The sequence below is a fragment of the Pristis pectinata genome, chromosome 10 (assembly GCF_009764475.1).
Source record: "Pristis pectinata isolate sPriPec2 chromosome 10, sPriPec2.1.pri, whole genome shotgun sequence".
Taxonomy (NCBI): Eukaryota; Metazoa; Chordata; class Chondrichthyes; order Rhinopristiformes; family Pristidae; genus Pristis; species Pristis pectinata.
In genome coordinates this window covers 63,660,121-63,688,077 of record NC_067414.1, presented here as the reverse complement: position 1 = coordinate 63,688,077, position 27,957 = coordinate 63,660,121, and the positions used below count along the sequence as shown (strand labels likewise).

The 27,957-nt window shown below is 40.3% G+C and overlaps 1 protein-coding gene across 3 annotated transcripts in view; it reads left to right on the top strand.

Annotated features, from left to right (window-relative positions):
* ldah (lipid droplet associated hydrolase) overlaps nt 1-27,957 on the top strand; it is a 230,683-nt gene that overhangs the window by 136,915 nt on the left and 65,811 nt on the right. For all 3 annotated transcript variants that reach the window (XM_052024313.1, XM_052024314.1, XM_052024315.1), the window contains one exon: nt 11,296-11,456. In XM_052024313.1, the coding sequence (XP_051880273.1) occupies nt 11,296-11,456 (161 nt within the window). The remainder of the gene's footprint in view (nt 1-11,295; nt 11,457-27,957) is intronic.

The following is a 27,957-nucleotide window of genomic DNA, read 5'->3' as shown; positions in this document are numbered from 1 at the left end:
GCATCAGGGAGGGGAAGAGTTACCTGGACACTGTGTTTCAGGAGGCAGTCACACCCATTAGATTAACTGCTTCAAATTTGGTCTGTGGTCAAGGACAAGAGGGTGTGATTGTGAGTGAGGGAGGTAGGGGGACCCAAGAGGTAGTGCTGGAGGATCGTCAGCCCTTGAGCTTGTCCAACAGGTCTGAGATTCTTGCTCCTTGTGTGGATGAGAGTGGGGGCTGTAGGAAGGATGAGCAACTGAACTGTGGCACCATGGTTCAGGGAGCCATTCAAGAGGGGCAGAGAAGAGAAATGTAGTTGTGATTGGGGATAGTATAGTTAGGGGAATAGACACTATTCTCTGTCGCGAGGGTCGAGAGACCCGAAGGCTGTGGTGCCTGCCTGGTGCCCGGGTTCAGGACATCTCATCTGACCTGCAAAGGAATTTGGAATGGGAGGGGAAAGATCCAGTTGTTGTGGTCCATGTGGGTACCAACGACGTAGGTAGAACAAGGAAAGAGGATCTGCTGAGGGAATTTGAGCAGCTACGGACTAAATTGAAAAAGCAAAACCAAAAAGGTAATAATCTCCGGATTGGTACCTGAGCCGTGTGCAAATCAGCACAGGATAAATAAGATCAGAGAGTCAAATGCCTGGCTCAAAGATTGGTGTGGGAGAAGTAGGCTTGAATTCGTGGGATATTGGCACCAGTATTGGGGAAGGAGGGAGCTGTTCCAATGGGACAGGCTCCACCTGAACCACACTGGGACCAGGGTCCTGGCAAATCACATAACTAGGTCTGTAGATAAGGCTTTAAACTAAATAGTAAGGGGTGGGTTCAACAGATTGGAAGAGTATGGATAAAGTGAAAGTTGGTCAGACCACATTTGGAGTATTTTGAGCAGTTTTGGGCCCCATATCTAAGGAAGGATGTGCTGGCATTGGAGAGGGTCCAGAGGAGGTTTACAAGAAAGATCCTGGGAATTAAAGGGTTAATGTATGAGGAGCATTTGATGGCTCTGGGCCTGTACTCACTGGAGTTTAGAAGGATGAGAGGGGATCTCATTGAAACCTACCGAATATTGAAAGGCCTGGATAGAGTGGATGTGGAGAGGATGTTTCCAGCAGTGGGAGAGTCCAGGACCAGAGGGCACAGCCTCAGAATAGAAGGACATCCCTTTAGAACAGAGATGAGGAGCAATTTTGTCAGCCAGAGGGTGGTGAATCTGTGGAATTCATTGCCACAGGAGGCCATAGAGGCCAAGTCATTGGGTATATTTAAAGCGGAGGTTGAAAGGTTCTTGATGAGTCAAAGGTTATGGGGACAAGGCAGGAGAATGGGGTTGAAAGGGAAAAATACATCAGCCATGATTGAATGGCAGACCAGACTCAAAGGGTCGAATGGCCTAGTTCTGCTCCTATGTCTTATGGTCTAATATTGTAAGCCTGCGGTTTAATGTTTAACACAATAGACAAAGTTCCTTTTAAATTGTCTTATTTTTATCTCAACTGAAACATGTTAGTCAATGTGCCACTGTTATAGAGTGATAATGGTTCCATCAAATCTTATCAAACCCCAAGTTTTGATATATTACTGTTCTGAATTGGTGAACTCTTTGTGATCCTGTCAAAATCCCAACATATTAGGAAAAGCTTAAAAATGCTTCTCTCAACGAGGACTTAGAACAGAGATTGGAATGGAATGTGTGCATTAATATGTGTGTATCGGCAAAAATCCATTAAGATTGAATCAATTCAAAGTCATTTCTTGCTATAAAATTGCCATGTGTGCTATGCCAGATCAGTGTCTCACAAAAGTTAAAGAATTTTCAAGAGATTCAGTCACTCCATGCTTAACTGTAGACTGCAATAATTTCAAGATGCTGGTGCCTTGAGTTTTGATATCACCCACTTTTGCAACTCTTCAACATCATTGCTTTTCGCACTAGCGGCAGGTCAGGTCTCACTCTAAAAATCACGAGGTTGGTCAGAAACAAGTTTGAAACTGCACTAGTGTGGTTTATACCCAGAAAGAAAGTTTAAAATGGGATCTGCACACTCCTGATAGAACTGCACTTAACTTAGCGCAGCTGCCAACATTTTGCTGAACAGCAATCAGGGAAAGGTGTCAGCACTTACAGGCCCACACCCCACAGCAGCCAGATGAGAGGAGAGAGACTTCCATGCCTTTCTGGGAAGATATAGAAGTCCTGGTCAATTAAATATATTTCAAGGTGAAGATCCTGATTTTGGTAAGTAGTGCTGGGGATGCAGTGGATATTCCAAGTAACTCACCAGGCCCACCACTGGAAGAATCTGACGGGAAAGAGTCGTCTCCTTACTTGGGCAATGTTAGAAGTCAAAGTGAGATATATATCCATGAAAACATTTTTCTCCCATTCAGATGCAAGCACACACTCACCCTGTAAGCTTAAAAAAAACTGCTACTCCATCCACACCCTTCACGTGTCACCATCATCTCCTGCACCACCATCCCCAACCTCACCACATTGAACTTCAGTCCCCTGTACCTCCACACAGAACTCAGGTTTCCATAGGTAGGCAGAGCCGCCAATGAAAACTTCTTTCAATGTTGTTTACCTCCCTGATTTATTATAACAAAAAAAAATCACAGAATAGAAAGGGGGCCATCCACAGGGGAACAAATGTCTTGTAAGAGTAGCACTTCTCCAAACACAACCATCCTCCTCCTCCTCCTCCTCCTCCTCCTGGACAAAGGGGCCTCAGTGCAATCCACTTGAGCAAAATTATGATCACTACATCCCCTTTGATTTGATCAATGGTAGACACTGTCATATAAAGCTGCATCACCATAAAGGTATTTTGGCTCAGCTTACCAGGGCAACCACCTGTTTTTCTTTGCAGAACATCAGGGGAGGCTTCCTATTTCCCTTTCCTCAGAACACAACCATTCAGAATAGGAGATATAGGAGGGGGATTATGATGATAATGAACAATGATCAAAGTGGGCAATTGCATCTAACATGTCCTAACACCATCCAGAGCCTGGCACTACAGGGGATGAGCAAACTAGGTTAGGGGGATGCACGTTTGTAGTGAGATCTACCAGCACCTGTAGAATGCAGTCTGACCCAAGAGGTGAGAAACCTGGTGCAGGAGTTTGCTGGAGGGCAGATATGCTACTACTCAGAGGACTTGGAGGAGAATCATAATTAGGATACTTTCATGATGTCTGATATGGATGCAGAATGAGATGGCTAGCCTGCTTGGTCAAATGATGAAGATGATAAAAAAAACAGGAGTCCATCCTCATGCCCTCACAGGAACTCATAGAGTCGGGAGACTATGACCTCCATTCTTTAGGTCATGTGCATTTCTCCACAAGAGCTCAGCCACCATCATGTCACATACTGCTTACTAATGCGGGTGATAGCTGCTGTTAAGACATTGACCGAGGCCAATTTTCTATGCTGTCTCACAGTATTCCATAAAATGGTCTGATTTCTGCCATGTGGGAGCAGCTTGGAGCTTTTATGGAACAACAGCTTGCCAGCATGGAACAGTGTGCTTCCCTCATTGAACAGAGAGATGCCATTGGTGAGCAGGTCATTTTTTCCCATTGAACTGCGCAGTCCCATTTGTAAGCAGTTTGCTGCATTTGGTGGACACTGGCATGCAACCCATGACTGCCCTGCTGTTCTCCAGGTGGGAAGGGATGCTATGTGTGAGTAGCTGGCTCTTCCTTGTGAACAGAGCAGCTTCACATCAGCAGGTCGCTCATCTACATTGGCAGGGAGATGCCATGCAATAGTATCTTGTTCTTTAGGAGCAGAGATGTGCCACATAGAAAAGAAATGCCTGTTTCATGCACAGAGATTTACGGACCACACCCACTCCTATAGCTCTTCATCAGGAGCAGAATCCTACTCAGATTACACAAAGAGCGGACCCTCTGGATAAGAGCCCATGAGCCAGAGCAGCCATGGGTCTGGAGGTTGAAATAATGGTACTAAAGGTCATGATGGTAATAATGGAAATAAAGGTCATTGTGCCATTTTGTACCCAGCTCTCTGAGAGGTTGCCTGGTGTGCAGGATCATAATATAGCTGTTCCCCTCACAAAGGCACCAATTCACCTTGCATCCTCTCAGGCAACAGGCTCAGCCATGTCCCAGAGTGAGATACCTCAGGCTGCTCCTTCAGTTCCGGGCCAGCAGTCTGAAACTGGCCTATCTAACAGCTAGAGCAAGGGCTTCTTGTGGGTCAACAAGGGCACAAGGTGAGAGGAAGCAGCCTTCCAGCAGCCAGACTGCAGCCACACAGTCTGGATGAATTCATTCCTCTGAGAGTAAAGAGTCCGAGTGACATCCAAAGCTGTGATGAGCAGCAAGTTAAAAAGTATGGCATATAGTTGCAGCTAGTATGGCCTGGAATGACCCAGTGACCAGGAAATTGACAATCACTTTGTCACCTTGGCTTCAGTGCATGAGCAAGAACCTGGCTTAAGGTCATCCTACAAATTCCATGTATCTTTGTAACGACTGCCTTGGAAAACCTGAACTTGCACATGCATTGTTCGTCAGACAGGTGCATGAAGGCTCTGTGGGAATACACTCTTTGCAGGTGGGCACATCTTTGCCTCCTGTCCAGAGAGGTCTGCGACCGTCCTTAAGTAATCCGTCATTGTCTGTCCCAATGGAGTGCTGCCAACAGTGCCACCACTGTGGAGGACATTGAATGAGAACCTCAGCAGCAAAGTACTGTAAAAAGGACTCGGTGCTAGTTATCGCACACTCTGTGAATTTCGGAAGGTGTTTGAGTGGACTGCAGTCAGTTGTCACGCTGTCCAGTGAGGTCTCCCAATGTCAGCAGAGTGTATCTTTAATACCAAGATAAGCAATAACTGAGTGTGATGTGCTTTTAGGTCATACCTTGACTTCTGAATAACTATCACGTGAATAGTGTTGATATTAGGAATGCAACTGATGTTGGGTAAAGATCAGGCTCACTGCCATGTATTGTGGCTGGGTGCCCAGTCCAATTTATTGATTACCCAAAAAAGATTACTGGTGCAATTTACTCCAGGTAATTTTTGAATCACATAATAAGCTTAAGTTCATGTGCATTTGCTTTATCATAAATGCTATCTTTCAAGTATGTTCTGCTTCAGTTTCTCAGTCTTTGAATCGTATAAATTTATGGTAATCTTTCATATCCTATGGTTTCAATTTCTCTGAGAGATAGCTAGATGTTGACTTTTCCTCAAGCACATTAAAGCAGTGCTGGCTATCCAATTTCTAGGCTCAGATGCTGTGCTAACTGACCTGCAGTTCCTTGATTTCCCCCTCTCACATTTCATTAACAAGGGAGAGATGTGTACAGTTTTCCAGTCTGCTACTTGCACAGTGATCATGTAGATTGTATTTTTTGAGAAATTACCACTTGGCACCATTATGGATGTGCCTCTAATCTTGTCATTTGAAAGGAATCAGGAAAGGTCACCATTTATAGCTATCTCTCAAAGAAAGTAAAACCACAGGGCATGAGAGATTAATCTGTGTGATTCAAAGATTGAGAATCTGAAGTAGAAAATACTTGAAATATAAAATTTATGATAAAGCAAATGTACATAAATTTAAGATTATTATTTAATAAATAGTTTATCTCTAAAATTAGGCAAATATATTATGAGCTATGAATTCAGCTTACACATAATAGGGCTTGAAGTTAATTAGGTCTGTTTCCTCAGCTAGGATCCCAAGGAATTTTAACTTCTTACAAACTTATGACCGAGCATGTGTGTATTTAAGTTGTAATTGCAACATGCAGAATGCACAATAAACAAAGTCAATGGGCAGATAGGTTTTACAAAAAGTAAAAATAATAATTATGAGACAAGTGAAGCGAGATGAGTAACATCAACAATATAATGGAAACTTCTTTGCTCTATTTCTCTTTTCCTCTATTTATTGGGCCTAAGCTGGTTGGGAAATGTGCAGAACAGCTTTCATTTAACACCCTCGCCCCATAACTGTCTTGAAGTTCGGGACTCACAGGCAATCACGAAGAACCAAACCTGGTGACCCCTCTTTGCTGGGAACTTCCAGGCTGTCTTTTGATATTGGACTCCTCCAATGATGGAGTGTGAGTTTGCTACAACTCCCCAGTATTTACACTGGGTAATCTGCTAGATAAAGATGCCTTAAATTCAATCTGATACAACAAGTTCATTCATTCAATTAGATACTCACATGATTTACACTTTCCTGGGAGCTGAATATACAGCAAATCCAAAACGTTTCGACTGCAAGTGCTTTCCTGCAGTTGATGTAGAACTTATTGAGTCAATTGCAGAATTTTAGCATTTTAATTGTGTATTGGAATAAATTTGCTGATGGTGAGAATAGAATTTTCAAACGCAGTATGTTGAACACAAGTCAAAGCAGAATATGCAGAACAGTTCTCAATTTTTATCTCCGGAGATATATTTTTCTTTTGAAAAGAGACAATGAGGCAGGTGTTCACTTTGTTGAAAAATTGAATTTACCCAGCATTTTCACTGCTCACTGCAGGTATGATGCAAGTCTAACAATACATCCTCTCCCAGAGGGGTGATGACATTTTGCTAATGAGTGAATTTAGTTCAAAGGTTTCTCCACAAAGAAGGGGGACTCTCTTTTGAGAATGCTGAGCGACTGAATTTATTGCATTAGTGAAAACAACCTATTTTACTATGTTATGAAGTCGTGTGAAAACTAGGATGAGGAATATGCCATCCAGATCTATTAACCTAATCTGCCATTCAATTAGATCAGACTAATCTGTATCTTAATTATTTTAAATTATATTGGTCAAAGACATAATCATCAATGTCTTAATGTCAGAAAAATCTATCAAGTGAATTATAATGGTCTTACTTATGAACCAGAGGAAATGCCCATGTAAAGAATGCATATTACTCAAAAACAATTTGTGGTAATCACATTGCCTGTAATGCTGACATAAGGAGAATGGCAGTGGATAACTTGAGTGATGAAATCATGTTTAAGTTATTTATAACATTACTCCAGAGAATCCATCTAATAAACTTTTTTTCTGGATTAAATTTGTCATACATTCAGAAACGTTAGAAAAAAATCACTAAGATCTGGACCAACATTAAATATCTACTCGCTAAAGAAAAAAGTTCTATCATCAAACAAATTACTTCCATCTGAAGAAAAACATTTTTGTTAATACACTTTGCTGAACCTGTTCACTGAACAATTTAGAGAGTTTTGGATGTATGGTTGTTGTCAGTAACTGCTGTGAGATTTGTGCTGCCAAATTTAAGCTGTATTTTAGCTCTTAAATACTTGCTGTCAGTTAATAGTCAATCCCTAGGTCTGCATTTTGTCAGGAGATTACTTTGTTTTACTATCTTTGTTCTGATGGATGGTCATTGGTTCAAATGATTGCATTCCCTGGAGAGAACAAAAAAAAATCTTGTTATTCAGTGACTATGGCTAATGTAGTTACTGAATCAATTAATTGTTTACAAGTATTTTTTGTTTGGTTAATTGCATTGTACATTTGAAAATAATTGGTACAAAATACATATACACTATCAAAATAATTTTCCCATGACTATTCCAATGTTCTGGTAGTTTTAGTTTGTTTGTTGGAACCAATTGTACATTACTTCCTCTTAAATAGTGTGTAGTTTATAGGTTAATGGTTCAATGGAAATCCCTGTTTTGTAGAAGATTGCTGAAAGTAACTTTACCTGGTTGTTAAATGTAAGCAAGACTGTCCATATGAAATGACAAATAGAGCATGCATGCCAACTGTACAACATGCTCTAAAGAAAAGATCTATCTACATAATGTGACAATTCTTATATTTATACAAGTATGTAGTGACCATTGATAAAAGTGTTCCATTACCTAGTAGTTTGCTCAGATCAAACTTTATAATTCCTATATTTTAGGTTATGCTGTATCACTCATGGTATGGGTTAACTTTTGCTCATGTTGATTAGTTTGGACCAGGACACTGGGGGAGCTCTTTGCTCTGATCTGGTAAAGCCACAAATGACATGAATCACGAGACAGCTAGGGATTTGACATAACAGAGTGGATGTTCACTTAGTGGGCTTCTGACTTATGGCATGCCATCTGACTGTCCAGTAGACCAGGTAAAAGGTCATATCTATTTTGAGGCACAAGAGATTCTGCAGATGCTGGGATCTGGAGCAACACACACAAAATGCTGGAGGAATTCAGCAGGTCAGGCAGCATCTATGGAGGGAAATAAACAGATGACATTTCAGGTTGAGGCCCTTCATCTGGACTGGTAAGGAAGAGGGCAGAAGCCAGAATAAAAAGATTGGGAGAGGGGGAGGAGTACATGCGGGCAGGTGATAGGTGAGTTCAGGTGAGAAGCCAAGTTCAATTTTTCCATTTAGTTGGTGAGTTGAAAGAGTAAACAGGAACCAGCACTCTCCTGAAATAGCATACAAAACCCTGTCAACCTTACAGAGCCCTAATTTGCATTTTAGTTGAGCCTGTGATCTTTTGCAGTCATAACAACATTGGTAAGTCATAACTTTCAGGACACTGCCTTTCCATTCCATTAAATCATGAGAATTCTACCCAAATATCTACCCAATATCTAAAACATTTGTTGACCTCTGCATTGAATATACTCAACAACAAAGCCTCTGCTGCTCCCTAGAGTAGAGAATTCCAAAGATTCATTAAACTCTGCATGAAGTAATTTTTGCTCATCTCTACCCTGAATGGCCTACCTCCTTATTCTGAGATGTGATCCTGGTTCCAGATACCCCAACTAGGGAAACATCATCATCCATGTACCTACCCAGTCAAGCTCCTCATGAATCTCATATGCTTCAATGAGATAACCTTTTCTTCTTCTAAAATTATTATATAAAATCATCAGAGGCATACACAGGGTAGATTGTCAGAGTCTTTTTTCCCTGTGTGCACAGAGAGTTAGGTGCCTAGAATACACTGCCAGGGAAGGCAGTGGAAGCAGATACAATAGCAACATTTAAGAGGCATTTAGACAGGCACATACAGAGGCAGAGAATGGAGGGATATAGACCATGTGCAGGCAGATGGGATTAGTTCAATTTGGCATCGTGGTTGACACAGATATCATGGACCGAAGGGACTATTCCTATGCTGAACTGTTCTGCGTTCTATCAGCCCATTCTGCTCGATTTCTCCTCTTATCCCAGAGCTTCACTGCTTTACCTCCATCGTAAGTATATCCTTCCTTAGCTAGAGAGTTCAGACTTGTTCCAGATGAGACTTGTCAAGGAGCTCTATAATTGAAGCAGCATGTCCCTACTCTTGTACTCAAATCCAGTTGGGATAAAGCCAAAATACCATCTGCCTTCCTAATTGCTTTCTGTACCTGCATGATCATTTTCAGTGATTTGTGTATAAGAACACCCATGCCCATCTGGACCACACTTTTCAACCTCTTATCATTTAAAAAATACTCTGCCTTTCTTATTTTTTGTGCATTTTTGACAGTATATTCCATCAGCCATGGCCTCAGCCATTCACTGGACTTGTTTCTGTCCTCCAAACAGTCTGTGCTGCTATCCTCCTTTGTATCCTAAGCAAACTTGTACATGTTACACTTGATCCCCTCATCAAAATCATTAACATGGATTGTGAAAAGCTGAGACCCACACTCCCTACTTCTAAGCCAAAACCAATCCACTTATTCCTATTTTGTTTTCTGTCTGTCTAACCAAACCTCAGTTCATGTTTGTGAATTATCCTCAACGCCGTGTGCTCTTATTTTGTTTAATAACAAACATTACTTTCCCTTAAACAAATCCATGTTGGTTATGCCTAGTCCTGTTATTATTTTTGAAATGGTCGGTTTCTATTTCCTTAATAACAGATTCCAGAACTTTCCCTATTAGATTCAAACTAACTGGTCTATAGCTCCCCTGTTTTCTCTCCCTGTCCTTTCTTAAATAGAGAGGTGACATTTGCTACCTTTCATCTTTGGGTCTATTGTAGAATCGATGATATTATGGAAGTTGATGACAAATGGATCTCTCTTGTTTTCTGTCTTTCCCAATTCTGACGATGAGTCTTTGACCTGAAATGTTAACCCTGTTTCTCATTTTACAGGTGCTGCCGATCTGCTAAGTATTTCCAGCATTTTCTGCATTTTTATTTTAATTTCTTGGAACTTGTGTGAAATTTGGCCATGGGATTCACAACCCCCTCCTGTATTTTTGGCCTCCTTGGGAATTAACCATTACTCGAGATTATGGGGCCAAGACATAACAATGCACGGAATCCAAGATGGTCTCTTTTCCTAACCTCCATAAAGAAGCATACATGCAAAAAATGCTGAAAATTCACCCACTTCAAGCCAGACAAAATGACTTTGTGGAATGACATCTCACCAGATAACTCCCAATAACAGAGTGGAGGAAAGAAAATAGGTCATTAATGAGGAATCAAGCATTATAGTGATAGGGCAGGAAAATGGCATTGACACAGAAAACCAGGCATGGTCTAGCAGAGCAGGCTAGAGGTGCTGAATGCCCACCTCCTTCTCTTGTTTTGCTTGTATTAGAACAATGCCTCCAGAAAGATTATTCTTTTCTAAGTGTCATTAATCTCATGCATCATTTTGGATTAATATTTATTGCCTTGCTTGGGGAGTACTTGATTCTTCAGTATTAGTTTTGACATTCAAATTTTGCATCAGTAGGATTATCGGATATTTAACATCATAAAGATCCCAGTTCAGAAATAATCACATGAAAATTTATTTCTGTGCTATTGCAGTCACTTAGATAATTTCCTGGGATAAGATTTTCCATAAATATTAACTGATCTACAACTGAATGGGGCAGATTTGCATCCTGGTGAATTGTAAGTCATCTGTGGTAAATAGGAAGTTTAATGGGCTGCTCATTGCAGTCTTGCAATCTTTATATTACTGAACAGCTTTACGTGTAACCTGATTAAAGTTTTAATATAATAATTCACTTACGTCTTAATACATTTAGTTATTTAAAGAGTGAACCTTAATTTATTCAATAACTTTCATTTTTATCTACTTCTAGTCAAGTCTTATGCTCCACTTATTCCAAACTGCTACAGAGCCAATCTCAGGTTATGTTTGTGTGCTTCTGATTTTAATTAAGTTTGTATTGGCAACTCTTATTTTTAATTCATATTGGAGAAAGTTGAGGTTGTGTTATAATAAGCTGTACAATATAATAATGCTGTCACTGGTGTGTATTTTTAACATGGCAAGTTTAGTTAGTTTATTGATTTTTTTTCTTGCAGATATCAAGCTGGAGGATATCTTTGGACTGAATGGACAAATAGCACATAAATTAGCTTTTCTCAGGAAAAAAGTGCCAAAGGATATCAAGCTTGTGCTGATTGGCCATTCTATTGGCTGCCATATGATACTTGAAATGATGAAACAAGAACCAGAATTACAGGTGAAGTGTTTTGATTGGATGATTGCACATAGCTAATGTAGATCATTTTTAGACTGTACACTTGTAAGATATTACCAGTCAAGGTTTGAGAAATGTGTGCACAATCTGGCCTGCTGTGTGCTCTTTTTTAAAAAAAATGAATTTAGTCATCATTATTCCAATAGTTTATGAAAATATTAATATGTTGTGCTAAAGGCATTTTGTTACATATGTAGAGAACTGATGGTGCAATACATGGTCTCAAGAAAAGCCTACAGCTCATATATTCAATCAGCATTGTAACAATCACTCTGCACAGCAAACAAATGATCTGAATTGAATATGAACAGATCAGATTTTGATTTCCCTCAAGTCAAGTCTCACCACACGAAATACCTCAGTTGAGGCAGCAAACAACGCACTCGATTCCTTGGCTTCTACTGATGTCATTATCAGGAAAACTTGGCACAGACCACTTTTTAGATCAGCAAATGAAATGGAAATGTCATAACATAACTGAAGACAAGAACCATGTAAGAAGAGTAGGATTTCTGTTGAATTTAAATGTAATGTAGTATTTTTACCATTTTGTTCCTATTATAATAGCCATAGTTTGGACCTTTCATCTGAGTCACAATGTTTTACTTACTTTTTATGATTTTTTTGCCCAAAGCTCACCAAGTATGTATTATTTTTGGCCCTTTTGCATCTATATCTATTGCTGCTTAACGCTCAATTCTGTTTTAAAATTTAATAGAACTGCCACACAGCCTCCTGTTGATGCTGTTCCCCACTGGACCAATTTCTTCAGCTGTGGGTATGCAATAAGAAATTAAACTGTTGGGCCATGTTGCCTAAAGACAGAATACCAATTTGCATCAAAGAAGCATCTGTTTTTCTTTATTAAGGAGATAGCCTAGAAGTCAGCTTGCTTGTCCTCTCCTTAACAAAATCATAAATATTTCAGGTCAGTTCAGAAAATGACCCAAAGGCTGTTGAATCAGCATAACTTACTGAATAGGACATTTAGGACATGTGGTTGAAGTTGCTTGTATCATCTCGTAGAATTGGTAAATTGGTTTATTATTGTCATATGAACCGAGGTACAGTGAAAAGCTCATCTTGCATTATGTTCATACAAGGTAAGCAATAACAGAACGCAGAATAAAATGTTACTGTTACAGAGAAAGTGCAGTGCTGGTAGAGACTAAGGTGCAAGGTCATAACAAGGTAGGTTGTGAAGTAAAGAGTCCATCTTATCACACTAGGGAACCATTCAATAGTCTTATAACAGTGGGATAGAAGCTGTCCTTGAGCCTGGTTGAAGCAAGCACATTGGGTCACTTGTACTGTAAAAGGAAGCAATGCTGTTCCTTGTTTTGCCACTACTCAAAAGAATAAGGTTTGAAAACCCTATGAATCTCTAAGTAAAAATCACTTGATATAATTTATGCAGTATATCTAAGAAGGTGGCTAACAATTACATTGTTGTTTGCAGAGATGAAAGTGCAATACTTGGTATATTTTGCTCTTAGCCTGTTTTCATCCGCAATGATTTAGTGCAAAGGTGTTCACATTGATCTTTGTGAACCATATATTAACCCCAACCCTTGGCAATGAGATTCCAGAGCTTAGACAATCAGTTGTATTTGCACTTATGTTTCTAGTTGGTTAGTTTGAAATTTGTGGTTCAGGAAGAGTGGCAATTATTGGTGGAACTGTTAACATCAGAATATGTAAAAAGCAAGTTAGTCAATATATGAATAAAATCTGTACATGTGGTTCTTGATGTCACTGATGTTCTTTGTGTAAAAGGAGAGGCAATGTGACATTTATAGATGTGGATTATCGTTTAAATTGGGGTCTGTGCTAATTGTATCTGATCGTGTATTCATAAGACCCACTTACCTTTCATCCTACTAAGTTTAAAACTGGAACCTAAAAATTGTGCATCAGCGTGTGAAAATTTGCTGGAGTGTAAGCAGACAGTGGAGGGACAGAAAATTGGAATGCAACCAGATAATACCAAGTTCCAGCCTTTATTTCTGGCTTAAAGAGGGTTTGGAGCATAGTTGGCACGTTTCATCTTCAGCCACCCATCCTGGTGTGGTGGGGTCTACGGCAGAGCTAGTAGGATTCCAGGCTTCTCTGAAAATCCAGCCACTCATCCCTTCTACTCATCTAAAAATAAGTAACCCAACAGGACAATATGTAGACCTTGCACATTGTGTACACATGATAATTGATCCAAAAAATATTTTTTGCTGGCAAGGGAGCAAACTTTTACATCTGAAATATTTAGCAGCCAATATCAGCTCTTTCCCTTTCTCTTCCCTGACCCTCCAAACAAGGGGACTACAGGTGCTTCCTGAAATTCACTTGGTTATAATTCAAATAACACTTTACTTAAGTTGTAGGATGAGCTTGTGGCAAATACAGATGGATGTGAAAAAGTCCCTCCCTACTTCATTTCCAGCAGCATAGCATGGGTTCTTGTCACTTCCAAAGAAATGTGGAATTAACTTCCTTCTATAATAGGTCAGAAGTTTATAACAGAAGCAGCCAAAATGAATAACGTTTCTGTTTCAGAGGCTGGAGAACCAATTATCAACAGTCAACTCTGATCCAGGTAATTTAGCTAATTAATTCACAAAAGTACTTATATTTTTTACAATTTATGGTGCTATCACTTCCAGTGCTGAAAAAGTTGAATGCATTTCCTATGCATTTAAAGTCTCATCACTATGCCCCATCTTAACTTTGGAATGAATTACTGTTATATTGTACGCTCAGTTTAACCATCTAAAGGAAAAGAAGGCAAATAATGCAAAGAGCTAAGATGAAGGAATGAGGCCTAGAAATACAATCACATAGCATTGTTTATTTCAGCAATAGACAATTGAAAATGTACTTACCATTGGAATGAAAAGCATGCTAGACCTTTCTGGATTTCTGCATCAATCTTCTCTGTCCAGCAATCCGACTGATCAGGGATTTTCCTACCACCCCTCCACCTGGCAAATTATTGTTGATCCGAATCCAACCATAGGACCCATTGGCCATTGGCACACAGCTGCACTGACTGTATAGTGCCTCAGTTAGGACATTTAAGTATTTCCAGGAGTGAGTGTGTACCTTATTTCTTTCAATGTCATTTCTCACCAAATGTGGTTCGTCTTAAATTACCCATGAACCTTAACAAATTTCCTTGTAACATTTATACCAAGGCAAGAGAAAATGTTGGAGGAATTATCATTCTGGGTGGAGGGATGGGGGTGTATGAATGTGGTGGATATTTGTTACCTCATGCCAAAATGGTAGTATGAAAGCAAACCCTATCATGCATTAGCTCTTTTGTTAATCTTTATGATTTGCACACAATGAAAAACATTTAGAAAACCCTTTGGCAAAGTGTCAAAACAATGTTACTCGAGTCAATCCTGAAACAAAGGCTTTCAGTGAACATTTCAAATTGGAAACATACTTCTATTTTAAAGGGACAGTATTGCTTTTGTCCATCTATATACTGGCTAAACTTCTCTTCTGTATCAAATACCGAAACTCAAACCTCACAATTATTATGTTGCACTGCTTTTCATTTAAACCATAGCTTTGCATGAGCTGTCATCGTTGTAGTAATGTACAAATTACTTAGTGATGTTCAGATTTATTTGAAACCAACTCAATGAATTTATGTTGAACTTCAGGGTAAGTTGGAAATCCTATTGTGTGGATGTTTTTTTCTAAGTTTTAAATAGGACATCCTGATGGTAAGCCAACAGAAATACTGGCCGAAAATCTTGACTGTATAGCACTGTTATATGAACACATAAGGTGCCAGTTTTGTTCCAAAATAGTGAATGATGTACATGCAGATTTATAATGTAAGTAGCTGTGGTCAATATATTGGGAAGGAAGCTGTTGCGTGCAACACTCTCGCATACCAAGTGCATAAAAAGTAGGCAGATCGCTAGCAGGATGTGAGCAATGCCAAACTGGATCTCAGTGATGCAACTGTATGGAGCATGTACCATTTAACATTGCTTTCTCTGTGTACTGTTTAAAGGGCTAGTCAATTGCTTGCTGATCACTTTGCAAAGTGTTTGCTGGAGGAATGTACCACCTATTGTTTCTCCAGACCTTGTTGCAATTTATAGTCTACTGTGAAGAAGCATTGAACATCTTCACTTAAAGGCTTTAGCCAATCTCCATTGCTCCCAGTCATGGAGCACAGCCTTTTTTGGGAGAATGAGGAGATGCACACAGAAAAGGGCAACTTGCTGAAAGAGAGGATGAATGGTGAAGCAGAGAGGGAAAGGGTCTCTAACAGGATGTCCAATCTAGCAAAGGGCTTAAGCGAACACATCTCTTAAGTGTAAGGAGGAGATTCTATCCAAAATATCTCGCAAATTAATTACAGAACCAAGTCAAAACCATATTGCTAACACTATTAAGGCAGCCATCATTTTTACACTCCTAGCTTTCTACTGGATGGAGCAAAATATATAATTGGATTAGAAAGGCCATTGACTTTGTTTACTCCCAGAAAATGGAATTTATTTCATCTTCCCTTGACAGAAAGCAGCAGGAGGCTCAAGCACATAGACTAGTGAGGATTGTGAGCTTCCCTATATGGAAGAGTGCCATTGGCTGCATGAATATTGCATCGAAAGTGCCTCGTGTGAATCTGGAGATGCCCCCCATCTACTAACTGAGTTCATCTGATACATTACCATACCCAGGACATCAAGATGACCACTGTCCATTATCTAGGAGGCAGTCTCAATGCTTTAATTTTTGCACTGGTCTGCTGTGCCCTCTATCTTAGAGTCACCATGCAAAACTAAAAGGTGGTGTTGAGAGACAGGGATTATTCTCTGACCACCTGGCTCTTGACTCCAGTGCAGAATGCAAGCACAAGACAAAATGCATGTAACAAAAGCCAATCTATCACCTGCACTCTGAGAGAACAAACCATTTGTACTGCTGAGTGACACTTCTGCTGCTGGGAAGCTCTAGAAAAGCCATGAGTATACAGCAAGATGGATCTCATTTGCTCGCTTACCTCTACCTTTCATAACTACCGCATGTCTTGAAATGGGTTACAGATTACTTTTGAAATATAGCCACTGTTGTAATGCTAGAATTTCATCTTTTAATGATGCTTCAGTGAGTGCTGTACCCCCTCAGTTTTAGACTGGAGTGCCAGCCTGGATATTGACCTCTGATCTTAGTAATTAGTCCTGAACCTACAACCTTAAAAACAAGAGTATCAGCAACTGAGCCATGGCTGATACTGAAATAAGCTGGTGGAAAGGTAGGAGAAGAGGACAGACCTTAATGAAATTTAGCTCATATTATGATCAATAACTTCAGTGTTGTATAAAGCCTTTATCCACAATATATTAAGTAATATAACCTATTCATTATAGAAATGTTGACTTGCAATAAACTTCTAGAGAAGTGTCCATCTCTACCACATTGGAGAAATGTTCCTGGGTTCTTGGAGTTTTCTAAGCCCATGACTAGGAAGCATTATAAAATTTCTAATCATTAATTGAAACGTATCTCTTTATCCCATGAATGCAAGAGTTCAGTGTAGCCAGAAATCAATTTTTGCATCAGCCCAAAAATTTTGTGTGCCATTTATCCTGACTGGATTTTTTTTTCATTGCCTCTTAACACAGTTCCTTATTTCTGCACAAACAAATGCAGAGGTAACTGAGACCTGCTGAACCAACATTGTTGGAGTGTGCACTAATCTATAGACTTTGCTCTCAAGGTCTTGCTGTGCCTTAATCAACCACCAGAGTAAATATTGCAGTCAGTTACTTCCATCTGTATCTTGTTACTGAGCTGCTTTTCATAGAAAATAAATCACTGATGTTGAGTTCAAGCCAGTATCATTGTACTCTTAACAGTTTATTTTAAAACGGAAACACTCTTGAATGAAATATGGATATTCAACAAAATTTGTAACCACATTATTGTTTTTGTTTCATTTACAAATGTTACCATATTATTTATGTACAATTGTGTTCATTTGAATATAATGCTGAAAACTAACATTTTTTTTATTTTTATTTTCATTCTTGTTTATTCCGTAAAAATATTTTTGATTTCACCAACTTAAAATCTATCATTTTACTTCTCCAAGCATCTTGAGTTTCAGATGGAAATGTTGGCTCAGATTATGCTGACGTTATGTTGACATGAGCCTGCCACCCACAATCACCACCCATGGTCACCCCACGCCTGAACTTACCTGATCCAGATGTGCACAGCCCATCTTGTTGGCCCTCGTGCCCCAGAGCCTAACAATGGGACTCTGAGAGCAGGAGAACTTCAAATATTGCAGTGCAGAAGTTTTGCACCAGCCTCCTTCAAATCTCACCTAACAACTTTGACAATCAGTAATGCCCACCTCATCTGGGGAATCTCAGCAAGACAAGGTAGTGCTGCTGGACACCAATTGGGAGAGCAGAGTGAGACATATTGATACATAAAATACCAATTAATGATGAGTAAGTTCAGGACAACCACATTACACCAGCAAATTCCAGATCATTAATTAGTAATTATATCTGATGGGCTTGATCATTAGCAAAACAAAATGAAAGGCCAAGTGTCTTGCAGTATACCATTGTAAAAAAAGATGTGGCAGTTAGTGCTGAACTGAAAGGTAACCCCACAGAGTATTTGAGGTTTGGTTTCAATCTTGATTAGTTAACATGGTCGGGGAGGAATGATTTGGACTCTGTCAAGCCTTCTTTGCAGTACACCAATTGTGGGCCATGAATTCTGTATGAATGAAGTATGCTGTCTGCCTATTTGGAAATGAGACACCTGCCCAAAGAACTTTAGGATACAAGAATGTCTGGATCCAGGTCATAATGTCTATATTTAAGACTGGTGTGACAGCTCATCACTGCTAGGCAATGCAGGGCCAATGCATTCTTTACTCTGTATTTATAGGTTTTCAGCAACCTGACCCATGGTCCTTAAAGCAATGCCACCCACAAAAAAAAGTCATTTTTATACTTGAGAAACAAAGGACTGCAGATTCTGGAATCTAGATGAAAAGCACTATGAAGCTGGAGGAACTCAGCGGGCCAGGCAGCACTCGTGGAGAAAAGCAGGCAGTCAATGTTTTGGGTCAGGACCCTTCTTCAGGACTGAAGATAGGAAAAGGGGAAGACCAATATATCGGAGGGAAAAGCAGAGCAGTGAAAGGTGGACCATAGAGGGGAGGCAGGGTGCGCACAAGGTGGTGATAGGTAGAACCAGGGTAAGATATAGTGATAGGCAGGTGTGGGGGAGGTGAGGAGAGCAGATCCACTGGGGGATGGGTCAAAGGTAAGAGGAGAAAGGAAAAAACAAAAAGAGATAGGCTAGGAAAGGGAAGAATAGAGAAGCATGGTGGGGGAGGGAAGGTGTGTGGGGATTACTTAAAGTGGGAAAATTGAACATTTTCTCCCACTTTAAGTAATCCCCACACCCCTTCCCCACACATCCCCAACCATCTTCCCTTTCCTAGCCTACCTCTCTTCTTTCTACCTCTTGCTTTTCCTTTCTCTCCTTACCTTTGACCCATCCCCGGGTGGATCTGCTCTCCCCTCCTCCCCGTGCCTATCACTATCTCTTACTTGCATCTACCTATCACTACCTTGTGCACACCTTGCCTCCCCTCTTTGGTCCACCTTTCACTGCTCTGCTTTTCCCTCCGATATATTGGGCTTCCCCTTTTCTTATCTTCAGTCCTGAAGAAGGGTCCTGACCCGAAATATTGACAGCCTGCTTTTCTCCTCGGATTCTGCCTGGCCTGCTGAGTTCCTCCAGCATCATAGTCTTTTTCATTTTTATACTTTCCCTTCTGTATATTCAGGAGGAGCAGATCCTCCCCACACAACCCTTCTCCCAAGACGTGTTTTTTTCAGGCCAACTCAGTGTCAAACTGGAGACATTTTCCATTGACTGTATGAACAGGAGGCACAACTGGCACCACAGCTCACCAGTTTTATGCAGATGAGACTTGGGGTCCATTACCCCATGAACTTCAAACCAATGTCTTCAAGTGCATGTTGCAACTACAAAGCTTGTATCAAGCATATTTCCTGCATTCCTTCAATTTCATGGCCAATATATTGAACAAAATTATAATCATTTTGTTTAAAAAATTGTGTCAAGAAGAATATGAGAACAACTTGAAATAATTGACAGTGCCCAATGCAAATTCCCTCCTTAATGTGAAGATAATGATAAGCCGAATCAAACCTATCGATCATGCATATATTTCATCCACTAACACAGCTGAAAGTTTCATCGTCTGATTCTAAACAATTCTATTATTTGTTCGTGAAGATACTGACTTAATTTAGCCTCATGTCTTAGAATACCATTGTCCAACCTGACCATAAATCTCAAGGTTGCCAGCAAATATTTAAAATCGGTGTTGGATCCTCTTTCATGTTATTTTTGCATGAGTATTAGGTGATCCAGGACAAGAATTTATTGTTTGTTAATTTATTGGTTTAATTATTAATTTACCATGCATTAATCATAGTCAAAGCCCTCACTATTTGGTTTATAATTGCAATTCTTACTCTTGCCTGCCAATTCATTGAGCTAATATACCATTAATTTCATATGCATTTACGATATTCTTTAAAATCCTCAAATAAAGAATCAAATGCCTTCCAAATTTACAAGTATTTTATACATATAGGGTAATTTAAATTCACTGGTTTAGATTGACAGGACCTGAGCATTTCTTTTCATGTGACTAATTGCTTCCATAATCAAGTTTACCTCCCTCTTATTTTCTTCAGGTAAGCATCAATATTCAGTTAAAAAGCTCCACTGCTGCACGTGCCCAAGGCACAATTACTGTGAGTAAGATGAATAAGGTGCAATACCAAGCATAAATTTGTGAATACTGCTGAGAACAGCATTCTACCCCCCTTTTCTACCAAAGAATATATTTGTAGTGGAATACCTACTTACCACAAATGTAAGTTATCAGTAAATTATTTTCAAAAGCATGGTGCAGTTTGTGTCGAAGTGAGTTCAGATATTTTGGTGAATTTTCTGTCACAAGTTCTCAAATTTAAAACAGCTCATGCATCAAAGTTGTTGACAGCAGATAACCCAAAAATCATAAGCAATCCTGCAGATGTTTTTAATAAAGATTTGTACAGTCTCTCTGTGTCAGTGAAAGGAGAACAGTATTCATTGTGATGAAGTCCGTCATTGGTCACTGAGTTTGTTCTAGTTGAGGCCTGCTGTTTGTCTGGTTTAGTGTTTTGTGCGGCTCTAATCAAAAATTGCAAGAAAGGCAATGGGAAGGGTGATGATTTATTAACCAGTTTTCAACTCAACTGCCTTAAACCAGTATGCATTATCGGTATCCTATTTCATATTGATGGATGTAAGAAGATGAATTGTGGCTATGTTCTGTGGAGGGAATAAGTATGTGTTTCAGAAGGAAGTCAATATAAAATATTGCAACAGACAATTTTCATTTCTGTTTGGTGTTATTCCTGATCTGTTTAATACCTTGAGTACTTCCCAGAGCAAACATATTTCAGTGATTATTTTAAACAAGGTGTTTGAGATTTGAATCTGTTTTGGCCAGTTTATACTTTATGAATTGAGTAGCATTCTGTTCTTTATTGTTGTATTCTTTATGACTGATCCTGTGGGCAGACTTAATGTAGCAGTCATATGAACAAGGTTGCTAAGTGTGAAAGGCAGACAGAGTAAGGTAATAGACATGGCTCATTGCCAAGATTTATTGGGTGCAAAAATTGATTCAGTCGCAGCCGTTTGGGGGGCTGAGAATGTCCTTTTGGGATCAACATGATATTCAATTCTACTGCATATCAAGCTGTCAACATGCATAGAATGCAAGTAGCCAATGTCCTCTGGAAGTATGAAGATCAAGTAGATACCACATGAGTGCTGTTATTTTGGAGTTCAGAGCTCCAACTGGTGTCCTCTCTTAACCTTGGACAACTGAACACACATCAAGCATAACAAACATCCCACCAGTGCTACCTAAAAGGATCATTAACTTCTATTGGTTTAGTTGCTAGTTGATTTCTTTTGCTGTGGGTACAATTCTACAAGGGTTTGGTGCTTTCTACAGTTGTTTTAAGTTACACACGTCCACAGAGAGTTATGCGGCACTTGTTGAAGGAATTTGCTGATTTCAAAGATTCTGCATAAAACAGTTTCTTCCATACATGAATGAACTAGGCCTTTTCCTTGAAATGGAGCATGACTGGGAGAATACATGATAAACTACTAGAAAATTGGAGAGTAGGAGGGGAAAGGATACAGTAGCAGAAATAACCCCCATCAACCTGGCCTAACTATAAAAAATCTACTTTATAATGATATAACCTGAATTTACAACTAACAGGCCTTCACTTTCTTCCATCCTTCTGTCCGGGTTAAAACATCCTATTTAGATCATCTGAGAGCAACTTTAAAGTCAATGAAGTATTTTGTTGAAGCGTAGTGACGGGTGTACTGTAAGAAACACGGCAAACAGGTTGTATGTAACAACCTTCCACAAACAACAATGTCATAATAACCAGATAATCTGTTTTATAATTGATAATTGAGGGAGAAATATTGACCAGTCCATCAGAGATAACTCCTCTGTTCCTCCTCAAAATAGTGCCATAGGATCTTTTAAATCCACCTGTGAGACCAGACAAGAACTTGGTCCAGCATGGCTAATGGTGTAATGAAAATGTGCCATCTACCACAGAATGAACATTCCAATCCAAATTTCTAATTGAAATCATGCCATTTTGCATAAAAATGCAAAATGATCACCCTTGTGCATTCACTTGATTGCATATCATCCTTGTGCTTTTGATTGAACTAATGCTTTCCCAACCAGAAGCTCTGAATGAACCAGGAGATTCGCAATCTGCTGAGGGCTAGATCTGTGACATTTACAGCTGGTGACCCAGAGGCATTTTAGAAGTCCAGGTATGACCTCTGGAAGATCATTGCAGGCGCAAGGAGGCAATTTCAGACTAAACTGGAATCACAGATGGATGCTCGACAGCTGTGGCAGGGCTTACACAATATTACTCCCTACAAGGCGAGATCAGGTAGCTTAAGTGGCAATGATCCAACATTCCCGGATGAGCTAAATGCCTTTTAAGCATGCTTTGATAGAGAGAACTATGACAAACCGACATGAGCCCCACATCCCCAGTTGACCCTGTAGTCTCAGTGTCTGAGGCCGACGCCTGGGCATCCTTCAAGAGGGTGACACCACGAAAAGCATCTGGTCCAGATGGCGTACCTGGCCAAGTACTAAAGATCTATGAGGACCAACTGGCTGGAATATTTACAGATATCTGCGGTCTTTGGTTCCCACCTGCTTCAAATAGACATCTATTGTGCAGTGCCCAAGAAGAGTGTGGTGACCTGCCTCAATGACTACCATCTGGTAGCACTTACATCAGCCACAATGAGTTCCTTCGAGAGGTTGGTTATGGCACAAATCAACTCTTGCCTTAGAAGTGTCCTGGATTTGCATCAATTTGCCTACCGCCACAACAGGTCAACAGCAGATGCAATTTCTCTGGCTCTTCACTCTGCTCTGGACAACAAAAACCGATACATTAGGCTAATGTTCATTGACTACAACTTGGCGTTCAACACAATCGTCCCATACAAACTTATCATCAAGCTTCAAGACCTGGGCCTCTCTACCTCCCTATGCAACTGGATCCTCAACTTCCTCATTGGCAGACCTCAGTGAGGATTGGTAACAACATCTCCTCCTCGCTGACCATCAACCCAGGCACACCTCAAGACTACGTGCTTAGCCCCCTGCTCTACTCTTTATACACACATGACTGTGTGGCTAAGCATAGCTCCAATGCCATATACAAATTCGCCAACGACACCACTGTTGTTGGACGAATCACGAGTGGTAATGAATCAGCATATGGGAGCGAGATAGGATACTTGATTGAGTGGTACCCCAACAACAACCTTTCTCTCAGCATCAGCAAAACTAGAGAGCTGATTGTTGACCAGAAAGGGGAAGGATGATGAACATGCGCCAATCTACATTGGTGGATCGGCCGTGGAGAGGGTCAGCAGCCTTAAATTCTTGGGCATTAACATGTCGAATGATCTGTCCTGGGCCCAGCGCATAGTTGTAATCACAAGGAAGGTGCACCAGCATCTCTACTTTCTTAGAAGGTTAAGGAACTTTGACATGTCACCGAACACTCCAACAGACTTCTAGAGATGTACTGTTGAAAGTATCCTGACTGGTTGCATCATGATCTGGTACGGCAATTCAAACGCACAGGAACCTAAGAAGCTGCAGAGAGTAGCGGACTCAGCCCAATACATCACGGGCACATCCCTCCTCACCATCAAGAGTATCTACATGAGGCACTGCCTGAAGAAGGCAACATTTATCATCAAAGTTCCCCACCATCTGGGCCATGCCATCTACTTGCAACTACCATCGGGCTACAGAAGCCTGAAGTCCTACACCACCAGGTTCAAGAACAGCAATTCAATTATTTGGTTCTTGAATCAATCTGCATAACCCTAATCACTTCCTCAGGAGAGCAGCACGATGACTGCTTTGCACTACAATGAACTTTGTTTTCTTTTGTTCTAATTGTGTTCTTTCTTGTATAATTTCTATAATTTATGTTTAATTAATGTTGTTCTTGTGAATATTGTGTCTTTAATACTATGTGCCTGTGATGCTGCTGCAAGTAAGTTTTTCATTGCACCTGTGCATACATGTACTTGTGCATGTGAGAATAAACTCAAGTTTTTTACTTTTTGTCTCTTACACGGTGTGATCCAATTAATTGTAGCTAGGCATATGTGAGCCTGCCAATTTTCAGTGGAGAAATTTACTATGCCATTTGAGGATACCTTGAACAACTCAGGGCCTAAATAGCTTCAGGTTAGAACTCACCATCTTGCGATAGCTGGCAGAAATCTGGACTGGCTAGCTGACATGTAACAACAATGATAGTAGTGGAGAAGCAGGAATGTGAACACCAGTGTTGGTCTCCTGAGAAGGGACAGCAGATTTGTACTCTGCGAAAACTTGACACTCCCACAAGGCAACACCCATCTAATCCTACTGATTTGTTGGGTGCGGTTTAGCAGTATGCTGTAATACACATTACAAAACACCCCATTGAATGCTATTTTCCATTGTCAAGCAGACAGTTGTTTGAGCAATGTCTGCTCAATAAGTGACAGCAAGCACACTTCAATGAGTGAAGCCTGAGGTTATGTAGCAGCAAGCTAACTCTCTTAGACTTCTGCTGAAACTGTCAGCCTTCCTGAAGGTTGTGCTATAAAAGGTTGTGCCTTCTTGAAGGCATGTGCTATAAAAGAACAGGCATATCAACCATGCACCATAATTGGGTCTACAAGTGTGCTAATGGAGTTGCTCATCATTTCCTTGGAGCCATTTCCTTGCTAGGCAAGGAAATGGCTCCAAGCCCTGCACAAAGCGCTGTATGATGATGCTGTCAGTATCTTCTATGATACTTAATACTGAATACAAACTGACTGGCACACTTTGTGAAGCACCATGGATTCCATCGAGTGTGCACATCCGCTGCTTTCTGATCTCTGCTCCCTCAAAGTCTCTGCAGCAAAACCCATGCACAATTTTGCCTTTCTGGGAGCAACATCCATGTTCCCTGCCCTGAGTTATGACTGCAAGTCTGAAGTCAAGTGACAAAGTATCTTTGTCTTCACTATTCTTCACAGCCTGGCTAAGGTTCACATTTTGAGTATCTGAAAGGAAAAAAGCACAAAGGTGAGATAGGAATGAGGGAATGGAGCCAAAAGTGCATGTTTGCATTATCTACAAACTAAGTCAAAAGGTGTTGTGGGATTCAGAAGAAGTGGGCTGTTAGGAGGAGGATGGATACAGTCATCTTCAGTTGCTTAAGTTTTGCTGCAGGCCAAGGGCTCAACAATTTCCATTCCAGTAATGGCCGGCACTGTCTCCAAACATGCCGATATTCCTTTCCTGACTGGTTACCTCGCATTACCTCTGGTTGTTCACTGTCATCTCCTGCAAGATAGAGAGCAGTATGCCAGTCAATAACAATGCAATCTCCTTGGATAATGTGACTTTTGTGGTTGAATAAGTAAGTGTGCATAAGATGCAGTTGTGAGCCTTGCAACATGTGTAAGTGCAGTTTGGAGTATGTGAATAATTGCTCAAGCTTCTTAGATGATGAATAACATGGCTTAGTTGATTTGAGCAGTGCCTGGTGGTGCAGTTGGTAGTATATAACATTTGATGATTTATTCATTAACTCTAACCACATTGAATTTTTTGTGATACTTCATCTAAGTCCTCAGGTCTAGACTCCTAGCATTGACCTGCAGATCTGTCTGCTCCCATTGCCTTCTGGGAGTATGCCTAGAAGGCCTTATATCCCCTTGTGGGGAGATCTCCTGCTCACCACCTTTTCCAACAAGGCCTTTGGTGCAGCTCCGAAACGTCTTGGAAACTGCTCTTTCCCACATTTTACCATTGTTTACTATTTTTACAGGTCAGATTTGCTTTCTGTGCAACTGCCAGCACCTGCTGCACCACAATGCAGCTCCTCTTTCAGGGGTGCAGATAAACTTTATGAAGTGCAGGCTGGCTTGAAGAAGTTGCAATTCTGGACTACCTGCTCATTAGAATGACTATGCAGCCAGCAGTAACAACATTGTTCATTGGATCTGCACAGCAAACATGCCAGTTAGAAGTTGGCACACTGCCTGCATCTCAGTTAACAGTCTTGGATTAATTGTGCATCACAATCTGGGTGCCAATTTTTGAGGGCTAACTAATTTACTCCCACTGTTTCCAAAGTAAATATATTGGCAATTGCATCAAAGACTGCTTCAGCACTGTAAATCTTTAATTCTTTGCAGACAAATGTGGCTTATGTGAAATGTAGCACCAAAATCTTTTGCCATCTGAGCTTTTTTGGGACCTAAAATCAAAGAATTTTCTTTCTCTAGTCTGGAAATTTGAATAGAAATCATCTCAGATGATTTCCTGACTGCAGCAAATTTTATCCATCTACTCCTTATCCTCTGCAACGTTCTTCCTGAATTTACAACTACCCTTCCTCTGAGCTGCCAGGTCACAATTTAAATATTTAAATGAGTCCCATTTCAAACTTTTACTCTCAGAATACAATAAGTTATAAAGTGAGACTTACAAAGAACAGCTGTTTGTCAAAATGAGCTATAACAGGCCAAAGTGAAGAAGTTTTGATTCTGAAGACTTGAGGATTTTAAACCGTGATTGTTGCAGTCAGAAATTACTTTTCAGAGAAGTGTGTTTAGTTTTGGCATTTATAGCCTTATGTTAGCTTCTGACCAGCTGCGAAGGTGTGAATCCATTATAGCATGGCCAGGGTGAAATAAGGCCATTCAGCAAAAGTGGGTTGCTGAATTTCCCAAGACTCCCAGCTGTTATTGGACAGCAGATAGAAGATACCTGGTGGTATCACTCTCTTCAAGTGGAGGAATTGGTTTTTAAGGTTTTGCAGTTATAATCTGATATGCCTAGTTTGTCCCTCTGCTTTAATAATTTGCCTTGTGGGGAGGTTATTGTGCATCTTTTAGTTTCAAAGGGTGAAATGTATTGTAGTGCCCTTCCCTTATTTTGCCTGATCAAATTATTTAATATTCTTGCGTTACTGATATGCAGTTCCAGTGCCACCTCCAGTCACATATTTGCAACTTCCTCCATTGGCAGTGTAACAGTTTGTTTCTGCTATTAGTCTCCTTGAAGTGGGATGTGAGTAGGGGGAGGAGGTTGGGTAGGGTGATGGTTTGAAATAGTGTCTTTGATTGTCCCTTCTTTGACAGCCTATATCAGATCATACAACAGAAGGTAATGCGACTTAGTCACACTAGCCCAGTGTAGCCATCCGGCAGTGCCTTGAGTAATCCAAATGTTTCACATCTTTGCTTGCTACCCTCCCAGTCTGTTGCCACAAATTTTCAGCCAGATGAAGGTTTTAGTGTCTGAACTCAAATTTCCAAGCACCTACATTGCATGTTATGGCTGTTTTACATGAGCTACTCTGGATATCCTCCAATAAATATGTAATGCACATCATCCTGCCAGATTCTGCTCTGTAGAGCATCGATGGCACCTCTCCAGCTCCATTGGCACGAATCCGGTGCAACTTACCATGTGGAATTTTAGAGTTGATATGCTTAGTGCAGTATCTGAATTTGGCATTTTCTAATAAAATATTATGACAGGCAAAGCTGCTTTGTATTAACTATAGATGGCAGTATGACATGATTGCATGGAATACACCTGGACCAAATAATATCTATAATGAAATGCTCACACCTTCCAGTCCTTTGAAGGAATTTCAGGCATCCTGCTTTTCACCATCTTAGGGTTACATACAGTCAATTTCAAAAAGCATTATTTTCAAATACTGGGGTCTTTAATTCAGTGCAACATTAA